This window comes from Dermochelys coriacea, chromosome 15 (genome assembly GCF_009764565.3).
Source record: "Dermochelys coriacea isolate rDerCor1 chromosome 15, rDerCor1.pri.v4, whole genome shotgun sequence".
NCBI classification, from domain to species: domain Eukaryota; kingdom Metazoa; phylum Chordata; order Testudines; family Dermochelyidae; genus Dermochelys; species Dermochelys coriacea.
Genome location: NC_050082.1, coordinates 5,539,257 through 5,553,086, shown reverse-complemented (window position 1 = coordinate 5,553,086; position 13,830 = coordinate 5,539,257). Strand labels below are relative to the sequence as shown.

The 13,830-nt window shown below is 51.6% G+C and overlaps 1 protein-coding gene across 1 annotated transcript; it reads right to left on the bottom strand.

Annotated features, from left to right (window-relative positions):
* Positions 1 to 1,398: 1,398 nt before the first annotated feature.
* On the bottom strand, positions 1,399 to 9,475 carry LOC119843755 (protein DGCR6-like). The gene is made up of 6 exons (XM_038373576.2): positions 9,468 to 9,475; positions 9,173 to 9,331; positions 8,594 to 8,754; positions 7,689 to 7,789; positions 4,953 to 5,093; positions 1,399 to 2,569 (listed from the first exon to the last, which is right to left on the bottom strand). Exons 2-6 carry the CDS (start codon positions 9,286 to 9,288, stop codon positions 2,486 to 2,488), a joined length of 603 nt encoding a protein of 200 aa, XP_038229504.1. The 5' UTR covers positions 9,289 to 9,331; positions 9,468 to 9,475; the 3' UTR covers positions 1,399 to 2,485.
* Between the last annotated feature and the right edge of the window lie 4,355 nt (positions 9,476 to 13,830).

Sequence of the window (13,830 nt, the reverse complement as noted above, 5' to 3'; positions counted from 1 at the left end):
CTGTGTGAGTAGCTAGAGGAAAAGAGGGCTGGCCCACCCACACAAGCTGATCCTGGAGGGGCCACTGCTGCCACACCCTATCTGTCTGAAAAGACATGGTGGGGACCATGCCATTGCCACTTCAGGCAGGGGGTGAAGTCATGATGGGGAGAGCAGGGTGCAAGTGGCCCTGTGTTAGGCATAGCAGAGCCTTAGGCCTGGCCCCAGCCCATACCTCCAGCTTTCTTTGCCATAGCTCTCCCCCCCTTGTTCTTAGAGCCCCCTTTCCTCCTGCCTGTCCCACCTGCCATCTTGTCAGGGTATCCCCCTGCTCATGGTCCATTCCAGGAGTACCCAGGCCTGTCTCAGAGCTCCAGCTGTCACCTGCCTCTGGGCAGTGACCCTTGGTCACCCTCCCTCCTGCCTTACAGTGCGATGTCCCCAGCAAGCCAGTCCGCACCCGTGCATTGCCCTGTATCCGAGGGCTCTGCACACTGTATTGCCAGCAGTTACAAGTAATAGCACTGCTCTTTTTAAGTAGGCACTTTTATTTTTAAAGTAAGAATAATAAAAGTTCCTATGCAGATGCTTAAAGAGGACCCCCATTTGGAGGGTTGCAGTCTGTCATAGGGCAGCCTTACCTGGGGTGTCCTCCAGCACCAGGCTGTGGCACAATTAGTGCACCTGCCTCAATTTCCCTCCTTCAGAGTCCCCAGTAACTACACCAGAGCTCTCTTGCCTCAGTTAATATCCCTTTTTGGGACTGGTTTATTAGTCAGTTCAAATAATCCACAACAAAAGTCCCCAAATATAGTCCAGTGCACATAGTACTTAAAATACCACATCTGGTCCCACAATGCCAGTGTCTCATGTGTGGGACACTGGCATCTTCTGCCACACCCAGGCTCTTCAATCCTTTCCTGTCCTTTTGCTAGGACAGCTATCACAGCCCTTCCAACTGGAGTGCAACTCTGCTCTTCTCCACAACCTTTCTGCTGGCAGATTATCCTCACAGGGGAGCATCCCTCAGACCTCTGGCTCCAGCTCTCCAGTGTGATGTCAGCTGGCAAACCTCCACCGCTGCTCCCCTGCCTTCAGCCCTCTCTGGCCCTTGGTTTTGGCCTCCCAGGCTTACAAGTCAGCAGCCTCTGCTGCTCTCTGGCTTAAGAAGGTCTACGAGCGCTTCTCCCTGCTCTTTCCTGCCTTTCTCCAGAATCACCTACAGCTTCTTTCAGGTCTTTGCAGCTCTCACCTGCCCCTTTTCTTCTCTTAAAATCCAAGTTGGAGGCAGTCAATCAGTCATAGGAGCACTGGCTCCTTTTCTCTTAAATGGCCAGTCCCATCTTTTGACAATACCAAAAGATTGGAACATCTGTTAGAGTAATCAGATAGCAGAAAATGAAAGCCAAGAGCCAGACATGAATTGCAGATGAATTATTTATTTCTAAACATTATGAGGCTGGCATTTTAAAGTAGCATGCAGTAACATAACCCTTAGCATCCCCGACAGGCTCCTCTCAGACAAAGTGCACATCTGCCTTCACAGCCCCAGAGTAGGCAGGCACAGGCTTGGCTTTCTCCTTCAAGTGGGAGTAGAGAAGTGGCAACTCACAATGAAGGGAAACCTGTGTCGTTATCTGCCAAGAGGCTGCTTTGGGAAGGAGAGCTTACTCCAGCCAGATGTCTGCTTTTAAAGAGACCAGTTCCTGCCTTTGATACCAGAAGCTGTTAAATGCCATCCTGTCATTTGCAGTTCTTTACCTGCAACACATGCCGCCCCCTCCCCCCACAGCAGCAAGGCAAGGCTGCATTTGAGATGGAGCAACAAATACTGCTCACTACTCCAGATTGATCCATTCAGACATACACACATCACAAAGATGTTGCAGCCCTTTGCCTGCTCTCCAGAAGGACCCACTCAGCTGGGCACTCTGAAAACACCTGCAGGGCACTAACGGGTTGCCAAGATCATATTGAGCATGGTCTGGTCTCTGGTGTGTTAGTAAAGACATGCCAACATTGCACATGGAAGAGGATTACTAGTCTCCTTGAGAAATCTTGTGCCTTACACATACCTTCCAAGGGCCCAGAAACTCTGTGTCTGGTCTTGTGGGCACATTTTCTACAGATCACATCACCCAAGAGCGTGGACTCTGGTCTGGATGGACACTGCATTGGCCACTAAAGAACTTAATTTTCTTATTCAGAGACCGCAAGTTATTCCTCAACAGCTGTACTTGAGAAGCTGGGTAGTAAACACATGGGGAATCAGAGTGGACACCATGTGCTGAGGGGTGCAGAGTATAAAAGGAACACAATGCTCTCTACTTGCCCCCTCTGCTCTTCATGGCCCCCGAAGAAAAGGAATCTAACAAATTCAGCTGTTTCTTCTACACTTGGTGACCAGTGGCTTCTCTCCGATGTTACAGAGCAAATGATGTAAGTAGCCTGTTCTTTAGTGTGACGCTCAGAGGGAGATGGTGGACAAAGAGGAGCTGTGCCCTACTCAGGGGAAAGGCTTCTCTGGTTGCAGTTCCTTCTGCTGCAACTTCCGTATCAGCTCTAACAAGTTCATCTGTAAAGTCAGCTCCTGTGAAGGGAAAGACTTTAATGAAGAAATCAGACGGTCCCATTTCTCTGACACTGGTTGCTAGCAAGAGCTGCAGAAGGAGAACCTGGTCTGCAGCACACAAACTGTCAGTCACACTAGGGGAGTGAAAGGGAAAAACTGCTCATGCAGAACTAAGGCTTATTCTAGTTTAAACACATCCACAAAATATGAGGTACATCACCACATGAGATCTTGATACAAATCATCCCATTACAGCAGGGATGGGCAAACTTTTTGGCCTGAGGGCCACATCTCAGTATGGAAATTGTATGGAGGGCCAGCTGGGGCAGGGGATTGGTGCGCATGGGGGGGGGGATAAGGGCTCCAGCTGGGGGTGCAGACTCTGGGGTGGGGCTAGGGATAACAGTTTGGGGGTGCAGGAGGATGCTCTGGGTTGGGATCAAAGGGTTTGGAGGGCGATCAGGGCTGGGGGCAAGTGGTTGGGACGCACGGTGGAGCAGCTCAGTGGTGCAGGAGCGGCTCCTGGAAACAGTGGGCCGTCCTCCTCCAGCTCCCACACAAAGGCGGGGCCATGCCATTCTGCACGCTGCCCCATCTGCAGGCACTGCCCCCACTGGCTGTGGTTCCAAGCCAATGGGAGCTGTGGAGCCGGCGCTTGGGGCGGGAGCACTGTGTGGAGCCCCCTGGCTGCCCCTGCTTCCGGGAGCTATGCGGAGCTGCTGCACACACAGAGCGGAGCAAGGTAAGAGTCAGGATAGCTCCCAACCCTGCTCCCCGGTGGGAGCTCGAGGGCCGGATTAAAAGGTCTGACGGGCCATAGTTTGGCCACCCCTGCATTACAAGGTACTGATGTTTTAAGACTCAACACTTTATGCTGGAATTAGCCTACCTTGCTTGTCACCATGAAAGGTTTTCCTCCTTCCCCCCCCTGCTGCTGGTGATGGCTTATCTTAAGTGATCACTCTCCTTACAGTGTGTATGATAAACCCATTGTTTCATGTTCTCTGCGTGTGTATATCAATCTCCCCTCTGTTTTTTCCACCAAATGCATCCGATGAAGTGAGCTGTAGCTCACGAAAGCTTATGCTCTAATAAATTTGTTAGTCTCTAAGGTGCCACAAGTACTCCTTTTCTTTTTGCGAATACAGACTAACACGGCTGCTACTCTGAAACCAACACTTTATGAAGGTTCTTTCCTTTTCCACTGCTTGTTCGTCAATACACCAGGTAAGGAGGCACAGTGGCCTGTCGCCTTTCCAGCACGTATGGCATTAGGTGACATTTTCTATTAAAAACTTACAAGTTAAAATGCTCACAAAAGGAAAAGGTGATCACTGAGGTTTAGGTCTGGTTGGGTTATTACTTGTACTCCCTTGGCAAACAACATTACTCAACTGTGAGAAGCTCCCCTGTAAAAACTACCATTATCCTCCTTCAAACCCCTTCTTATAAATGTCCTTTTCTGTGATACCTACAAAAAATGTGACAATGGTTAGGCCCTGGGATACTCAGACCACTGTCGATAATGCTGTGTCAGTTTTATCTTAATCCCCTATCTGTCTGTCTCCATCTGTAGTTTCTTGTCCTACATAGATTGTAAGGTCTTTTGGGCAGGGGGCCATCTTTTTGTTCAGTTTTTGTAGAGCATGAGCACAGTGGGGTCCTGGTCCATGACGAGGCCTCTTAGACACTACGGTAATGCAGATCAATAATATTTCTGTATTTTTGAAAAATAACTGTATGGAGGCGTTTAGTAGAGCAAACTGGAATAGGAACGTGAGCTGATGGGTGCACAAGGAGATTTATGGAAAACAATCGGTTATTTCTAATATGGCAGAGGCTGGAGATTCCAACTAAGAACTGTATCCTTTATCAAGTCCCTTTACAGTAGGCAGCTACACAGAGGTGATGGCAGTGATTTATAGATGAGGAAAGCGATCAGCTCACTATATGTTAGGTTTATTTTCTAGCTAAAGCAGACTAAAGTTTCAGGGTTGAGAGGCTCCTGGCATACACTTCTCATCTCAATGTAACCCACAATAGAAGAGTGTGGCTCTTTGTCCCTCTTTGTCTACTGGTTGGTCTACATAAGAAGTTTGAGCCTACTGCTGTTTCCAGCCAGAGGACTTAGGCCAAGTCTACGCAGTGAGTTAGTGCGTGCAACAAGTCAGGTTGTAAATCTACAGTTCACCAGGTTGCCAAGCATTAATATGCCATGTAGACAAACCTTTTGCCCTTCGGTTCATGCAGCTGAGCAAGGATCACACTTCTAACACTGGAGGCTGAGAGTTCAAACCCTCTGCCATGTGGTTGGATGAAGCAATGAGGATGGCTTCTTCTATTTTACTCTTCATTTCTAGGGTTTTTTTTAGCCATTTACTTGCACTCTTTGCTCACAGACCTGTGGGTTTGTGGTGATGTAAAATCCAGACACTCCAGCTTTCTCCAGGGTGCTTTGCTGGTCAACTACTTTTTGGTCCAGTTCCAAGACTATTTTCTCATCCATCAATCGCTGTTCCTCTCGAATGCGCTGCTCCACGGCCTGAGAAATGAGAAAAAGACACTGGGATTCTAAAGCTAAAGAAGTTTAATTTTCTTCCTCTAGTTACTTTCCTATTAGCTTTTCTCCAGCCCCTGTCTAATGAAACCCAGAAGCTACTTTGATCCTTTGGAAGCTTTAAAGGGGCCCGGGACCTGTTTGTACTCCCCAAGAATATCTTATTCTCTGCATTTTTGAAGGACAGGAAGATAGACTAGGCAGCACCATCATGGTGCCCACCGCAATGCATGGGACAACTGCTCTCCTCATGAGGCTGTGAGTTAGAACACCAAGAACAGGTGCATGTCTCTGCAGAGCAATCCCTGGAGCCGATTTGTTCACAGACCTAATTCCCCAAATCCTGACTTTCTAACAGAAAGGCCAGTTCAGTCACTGCAACTACAGACTGATTCTTTGTGGGAACTGCATCCGCCTGGGGAGAGATCAGCCCTCAATCAGGGTCCAGGGCCTCCTGAAGGGCCATGAGCAGGTTTCAGGGGGTCTGCCAAAAATAACCAGAGAGCAGGGCTCGCGTTAGACTCGCTGGGGCCCAGGGCAGAAAGCGGAAGTCAAAGCCCCGCTAGTCAAAGCTGAAGCCCAAGCAACTTAGCTTTGAGGGGCCCCCCTGTGGTATGGGCCCCAGGCAAATGAACCATAGAATCTCAGGGTTGGAAGGGACCTCAGGAGGTCATCTAGTCCAACCCCCTGCTCAAAGCAGGACCAATCCCCAACCAACTAAATCATCCCAGCCAGGGCTTTGTCAAGCCTGACCTTAAAAACTGCTAAGGAAGGAGATTCCACCACCTCCTTACGTAACCCATTCCAGTGTTTCACCACCCTCCTAGTGAAAAGGTTTTTCCTAATATCCAATCTAGACCTCCCCCACTGCAACTTGAGACCATTACTCCTCGTTCTGTCATTCGCTACCACTGAGAACAGTCTAGATCCATCCTCTTTGGAACCCCCTTTTGGGTAGTTGAAAGCAGCTATCAAATCTCCCCTCATTCTTCTCTTCCGCAGACTAAACAATCCCAGTTCCCTCAGCCTCTCCTCATAAGTCATGTGTTCCAGTCCCCTAATCATTTTTGTTGCCCTCCGCTGGACGCTTTCCAATTTTTTCACATCCTTCTTGTAGTGTGGGGCCCAAAACTGGACACAGTACTCCAGATGAGGCCTCACCAATGTCGAATAGAGGGGAACGATCACATCCCTCAATCTGCTGGCAATGCCCCTATTTATACATCCCAAAATGCCATTGGCCTTCTTGGAAACAAGGGCACACTTGACTCATATCCAGCTTCTCGTCCACTGTAACCCCTAGGTCCTTTTCTGCAGAACTGCTGCCAAGCCATTCGGTCCCTAGTCTGTAGCGGTGCATGGGATTCTTCCATCCTAAGTGCAGGACTCTGCACTTGTCCTTGTTGAACCTCATCAGATTTCCTTTGGCCCAATCCTCTAATTTGTCTAGGTCCCTCTGTATCCTATCCCTACCCTCCAGCGTATCTACCTCTCCTCTCAGTTTAATGTCATCTGCAAACTTGCTGAGGGTGCAATCCACACCATCCTCCATATCATTATGAAAGATATTAAACAAAACCAGCCCCAGGACTGACCCTGCTTTCTACCCCCTAATGCCACCTCTGGTTTTTAATCTACTCAATATGCAGAAAAACATTGTTGTGGCACAAGTGGGAGGTGGAATTTTTATAGCATGTGGGTGTGGCCTCAGATAAAAAGGTTGAGAACCCCTGTCCTATGTCATAAGAAAAGGTTTCTGAGATAAATAAGGGCATAACTTGAGCAAGGGAACAACTCCACAGGAGGCATTTTGGGAATTGGGAACGATCAGTAGCACACCAAGATTCCTAACCTGACTCTCTGCCTCTGCTCGGTCCTTGCCAGCTCTAACTTCTTAGGAGCGTAGCAGCAGAAGCAGACAGCATTGTATTTCTTGTACGTCACCAATTAGTATGGAGGCCTTAACAGCAGTTAGAGCCATCCCTTGGGTAGGGTGAATTGGGGCAACTGCTCTGGGCCCCAAGGGCCAGTGTGATTGGCTGGCATAGTTGCTCCCAGAGGAGATGAATCCGACACTTCTGTCTTGGGCCCCATAGGCTGGTGCGATTGGCCGGCGCGGTCGGTCAGTCTCGGAAGAGATGAATCCGCCCTGGGCCCCACACCCCCCCTAGGGATGGCCCTGACAGCAGTTCCACCATATTTACATCTGCAGTCTGCCACCAGAAGTGCACAGTACACAAATAATCAATTCCTTTTACCTCCTCTAGTGATTTCTCAGGATAGGCCCCTGGGAGTGGTAGTCTAGAGCACACAACAGGGTTTGATCATCATTACTTACTGACAGAAGATGGGGAGGAAAGAACTTTGCTAGGTCTTTTCCGATCATCAGATCCTATAGCTGGAAGTCTAACTCATAGGTTTCCAGACTGATTTCAGAACCAGCTTCAATGTTTGTGCCCTATATTTAAATGTGGCTTTATTGTTTTTTTTACAGATGACAGACAGTACTGCAACGAGGTTGCAATTTGTAGCTGGTAGGAACAGCTCTAGCAAGCTACAAAGTGCTAATGAAAGCCTTACCTCCAGCTCCCTCTGCTGAGCTGCTTTGAGAACTGGCAGGTTGTGAGGTTTGCAGGATTGCTGGGCCTCTTTGTGTCTGTGGAACATTTCTTGCTTGAGCACTGATTAATAAATACAAAGTTAGACTCTCCATTCAGAATGACAGTAGTTAAGGCAGTGACACCCAGCATTTCCCCTATTCACAGCAGAAGGCTAGGCTTTGGAAGTTAAATACCTTATTTCAGAGAACTCTGCTTTCAATAATTCCATTGCAAGCAGGAGCAGAGCAAAGTTGCCACTCCAGGGGCAAGGAGTGGATACCCAAAGGCAAAAGTATAGAAGATCAACCACGACACAAATGTATTTATCAATGTGTTTGAATAGCAGAATTCTGTCCGTAAGTTCTCAAGTCTCTTTGCTACCCACGGTAAGACTGAGCGCTTTAAAATGTAGCCACTAACGTAGCTCACGTTCCCTTGAGGAATTATATTAATTCTTCAATCTGCACAAGCACATTGGTTCTGCAGCATGGCCATATACATATACACTGACAAGGACTGGAGCATTGCTCCCAACATCCCTGCCGCAAGCACACCTTTGGTGATATTGTATCTACTAAGTGGCCACTCATGCTTTTACTGGGGCTGCCAGCCCATGACTTGCAGCCCAGGCTGCAAATCCCTGGGGTTTCCCAGCTGTACAATCTGACTTCCCCCTGCTCTCAGCGTCCAGAGCCGAGCAGCTGGAAAGCAAAGAAGGGAGCTGTAGCTCACGAAAGCTTATGCTCTAATAAATTTGTTAGTCTCTAAGGTGCCACAAGTCCTCCGTTTCTTTTTTCAAAGGAACTAAGAGTACCAGTTTCCTAGGAAGGAGGCGGGAGAGGGACTGGGGCCGGGCAGGGGCTCAGCTCTACCGGGGGCTCTCACCGCGGTGCTCACTGTGCAGCTTCAGCCGTTGGTTGTAAAGGTTTTTTTCCGTCAGGTGCTGGATCTCAAGCAGACCCTGGACGATCTCGAAGACGGTGCCATCGATAAGGGCCAGCGCCAGGTCACTGAGGATGGTGTACGATAAGCGCTGCTGGCAGGAGCTGCGGAGAAAGGGCAAGGAAAGGGGTGCGGGGTCGGGGGGTAGAGCGGACGGCGCCCAGGGCAAGTCCGTAAAGCCGGGGTGGGGGGCAGCGCCGAGAGAGCCCCCCCCCGTGCCGGAAACCAGGGCGATCTCCTCCGCAGGCACCGGCCCGGCCGGAGCGGAGGGGGGCGTGAGGCTGCATTCCCGCACAGCGCCGCTCCCCCCCCGGGGGCTGCTCAGCTACCGGGCCGCTGCCCCCCCCCCCCCCCGCAGGCTGGGCCCCGCTCCCGAGCTGCGTCCAGAGGCGAGCTCAGCCGCGAGCCTGGCCGGCCTGGGCTCGACACGTGCGGCGGGGGGAGGGCGGGTTCCGATCGCGATAGCGGGTGCTCATGAGGCGGGGCGGGGGGCCTCAGGCCCGGCGCCCCCCCCCCCCTCACCTGGGCAGCCCCTTCACCAGCGCCTGCAGCTCGGACAGCAGCTGGTAGTGCCGCTCCTGCTGTCGAGCCCGCTCCGCCGGCTCCTCGTAGCCGAGCCCGGGCCCGCAGCGCTCCATGGCGGGCGGACCGACCCCCCCGGCGGCGCTCCGGGGACACCGCCTGTGCGTGGGGAACGGGCGCGCTCTGGGCAGGGAGGGGGCCGTGCGTGGGGAACGGGCGCGCTCTGGGCAGGGAGGGGGCCGTGCGTGGGGAACGGGCGCGCTCTGGGCAGGGAGGGGGGCTGTGCGTGGGGAACGGGCGCGCTCTGGGCAGGCGGGTGGGGGCTGCGGGGGCGCGCGCGCTGGCGGCGGGGGCGCGGTCGCAGGGGGCGGGGCACCGAGCTGCCCTGAAGCCTCCTGGGCGGGCTGGAGCCTGCGGCCCTGGGCGCGCTCGGGAGGCGGGGGGCAGGGGGGGTGTGGCTGTCGGGGTTGGTAAGTGCATCAGAGGGGTGCTGGGAGCCATTGACCCAAACTGCAACCCCTCTAGATGATGGAAGCCGCTTCAAGCCGGGGGGGGGGCAGCGGCAGCGGCCCCCCTAGTTCCAGCCCCCGTGTGCGTTAATAGCCCAACGTCACGATAAAAGGAGCCTCCAACTAGAGCAATCTAGGTACTTAGGGTCTGGGAACATGCCGCGGGAGGGGGAGAGGCCCACAGGGAGGTGCTGGCTGACACTGTGACACTGCCCCCCCCCACCACGAATACAAGGCCACAGGTACCCCCTCCAGCACCCTGCAAATACCCCCATCCCAGTACACACACCCATCCCTCCAGCATCCCCAAATACTCCTTCCAGCACCTGCCAATTGTACACCCCCCCCCCCCCCACTGTCCCCTAGGATTGCCAGTACTCCAGGATTCTCGGGAATTAAAGATTAATATTCAATTAAATATTATGTCATGTGATGAAACCTCCCGGAATATGTCCAACCAGAACTGGCAACGCTGCCTCCTTGCTCCCCTCCTTCCCCTCCCCCACGCACGGTCATCAATTTGGGAACATGAAATATGGTAATAAGAAAATAAATGCTGCGTAGTCTTTAGTGCCATCTACTGGTAGGTTTCAGAGTAGCAGCCGTGTTAGTCTGTATCCGCAAAAAGAAAAGGAGGACTTGTGGCACCTTAGAGACTAACAAATTTATTAGAGCATAAGCTTTCGTGAGCTACAGCTCACTTCATCGGATGCATTCAGTGGAAAATACAGTGGGGAGATTGAGATACAGAGAGAACATGAAACAATGGGTGTTACCATATACACTGTAAGGAGAGTGATCAGGTAAGGTGAGCTATTACCAGCAGGAGAGCGGGGGGAGGGGGGAATCTTTTGTAGTGATAATCAAGGTGGGCCATTTCCAGCAGTTGACAAAAAGGTCTGAGGAACGGAGGGGGGGGGGGGGAACAAACAAGGGGAAATAGTTTTACTTTGTGTAATGACACATCCACTCCCAGTCTTTATTGAAGCCTAAATTAATTGTATCCAGTTTGCAAATTAATTCCAATTCAGCAGTCTCTCGTTGGAGTCTGTTTCTGAAGTTCTTTTGTTGAAGAATTGCCACTTTTAGGTCTGTAATCGAGTGACCAAAGAGACTGAAGTGTTTTCTAACTGGTTTTTGAATGTTATAATTCTTGACATCTGATTTGTGTATATTTATTCTTTACGTAGAGACTGTCCAGTTTGGCCAGTGTACATGGCAGATGGGCATTGCTGGCACATGATGGCATATATCACATCAATAGATCTGCAGGTGAATGAGCCTCTGATAGCGTGGCTGATGTGATTAGGCCCTATGATGGTGTCCCCTGAATAGATATGTGGACACAGTTGGCAAGGGGCTTTGTTGCAAGGATAGGTTCCTGGGTTAGTGGTTTTGTTGCGTGGTGTGTGGCTGCTGGTGAGTATTATGGGTGGCGGATGAACCGCAGGCTTAGGGAGACTAGCCCCTAGCTGGCTGGCCGGCCCCTTCTGCCTAGGGCCCCACCGCTCCCACTCTTCTTCCCCCACAGGATCCCAGAGGCCCCACCCTGCCAGCCCCCAACCCCACCTCCCCCCAGCCCTAAAGCACCGGTGGGCGGACGGGCAGGCAGCACGGCCCCCAGCTCCATAGCGCTGGCTGCAGGGCGGCCCCCAGTAGCTCCAGCCCAGGGCAAGGGCACCAGAGCCTTCCCAAAAGTGTGTGTGTGCTCCTCACAGCTGCCCGTGCAGCTCTCCCCGACCCGGCTCTGGCTGGCCCCCGCCTGGCTCTGGCCCCCACAGTTCTGACACCACTGTGGGAGGGGGGGCACCTGCATGCTGAGATCTGCATCTTAGGCAGGAGAAGCTGGTTCCTGAGGGCCCATATGGTGCAAGGAAAGAGGCAGGAAAGGCTGCTTACCCTGCGGGGTCTGGGGGGGAGAGACTGCTGCTGCTTGTGGCTGGTTGCCAGGTTAGTGCCCCAGGGGCCAGTGGAGGGAAAGGTCAGCATGGTGGGGCTTCTGTATATGGGACAGGCCAGTGCCCTGGGGCCTCTTTCTGAAGTGGGACATTCACCTCCTTTGAGCTGCAGGAAATATTTGCTTCCTCTGTTCCCAATGCTTTTCTCGCTCAATAGCTACCAGATGTGTGTCCCATGCTCTTCTAATTAGCCTGGCAGGCTCAGGACTCTGCATTCTCCCGGACTCAGTGGCTGGATCTTGGAAAGGCTGGTCTTACTGTGGGAACTGGCAGTGCCCACAGATATTTAGCTTGGCAAGGAGCAGGATACGTTAGGGTAACTAAATGAAGCAAACTCTGCTTTGCTTTGCTTTGCTTTTTTTACTTTTGCTTTGCCCCCCATTGGGGCCTGACTGTATGGCATGGGCCCTCGGTGCAGGAAGAAATTGACGCAGTGCAGACGTTCTGTACTGATGAAACCCTGATAGTGGTGTGTTACTAGTATCAGCCTCACACTGGGTCTGTACAGCCAGCCTCCACGATGGGGTTTCACCAGTGTGACTATATGTATGACATTACCTCTGTGTAAATTTCCTGCACGTAGAGGGGGTCCATGAAAAGCAGCCCACCCTGGGGTACAGTGTGTACTTACAGGGATTGTTCCTGTGTGACCCTACTTCAGGATGGTGGGGTGGGAAGAGGGAAGCGTTACACATGGGGTATATGCAAGTCAGTTGCCACAAGGGCTAGGAGACAAGCCCAGAGAACTAAAAGTCAGTTGAGCCGTTTCAATTTTCAACCTGTGCTCCATGGACCCCGGGGGTCTGCAGACTATATCTAAGATTTCCAAAGGGATCTACACCTCCATTTGAAATTTTTTAGGGGTCTGCAAATGAAAAAAGGTTGAAAACCACTGTTTTAATACTGGCTCTGCAAAGAGGTTGCCCAAGTCCTGTGCCTGAGTTTACCCAGAATGCAAAGTGAGAGGAAACATTGAGAAAGCTGGCAGGCAACATGCCTGGGTACCATGATCATGGGTATGGTCCCAAATGTGGGGTCCCAAATGTGGAGTCTGAGGCGTATGGTCCCAAATGTGGGGTCTGAGGGGCTCTCAGACAGAGAGGACTGGGTGCCACAAGCAGCCGTGGTTCAATAGATGGTCCAAGGTAAACTGTCTGGGCTGGACCAAGCAGCACATTAGACAGTCCTGGTGGAGGAGTGTTGGTGGCTCAAACGATGTGATATGGTCCAAGGAAGGGGTGCTAGGCTGGCTCAATAAACACCAAGGCTGGGCCCCATGAACTCTGGGGCATAGCTCCCTGGGATTGGGGCACTCTGTGGGGCAGCTGGCAATCATGTGGCAGCTTCAAGTATATAGAAAATTGAGGTTTTATTGCATTAAAAGAAACAATGCGTCAATGAATAATACCAGCAGAATAGTCTCTCTGGGTGAACCAAGAGTCTCAGCTGGGATGAGCTGGCATAGCTAGCTCCTCCACCAGCCCCTGGCATAGGGGAAAGGAAAGGCTCACTCTGGAAATTCCTCTGGACAGCTCCTGGGAGGCCATAGTCAGCCCAAATAGATTAGGGCACCCCAAGGAGTAGGGCTGGCTTAGTACCAAGATCAGGGCTTTGCAACCAGCTTCTTTGAGGTCCTTCCATGTTGGCTGCAGCCAGCATATACAGGAGACAGCGGAGGAGCTGGGCCATGTTGCTCTTACACTCAGTCGTGCCACCAGTGTGAGCCGTCCCACTAATTGACATGGCATCACTTGCAAAACAAGGCCTTGCTCGTCAGGACTAGAGGGGGCAGGACTGGACTTGGATATTGTGCCTTGAAATGTTCGCTCTACCAGAATTTTTTATTAACCTGTAATAAACATAGGCCGGGCTGCTGGCTGAAAAGGTCGGATACTTTTTGGGGAAGGGATAGCTCAGTGGTTTGAGCATTGGCCTGCGAGTTCAATCCTTGAGGAGGCCATTTAGGGATCTGGGGCAAAAATTGAGGATTGCTCCTTGAGCAAGGGATTGGACTAGATGACCTCCTGAGGTCCCTTCCAACCCTGATATTCTATTACACAGGGCATATCAACTGGGGCAAGTTAATTTGAAAAGCTTCCTGGATGAGATTTGGGTCTGCCATATTAGAGATGGGGGTTCAAGTCCCAGACGTACCAGAAATGACCATGTGCAACTTCCCAGTCATCTCCAT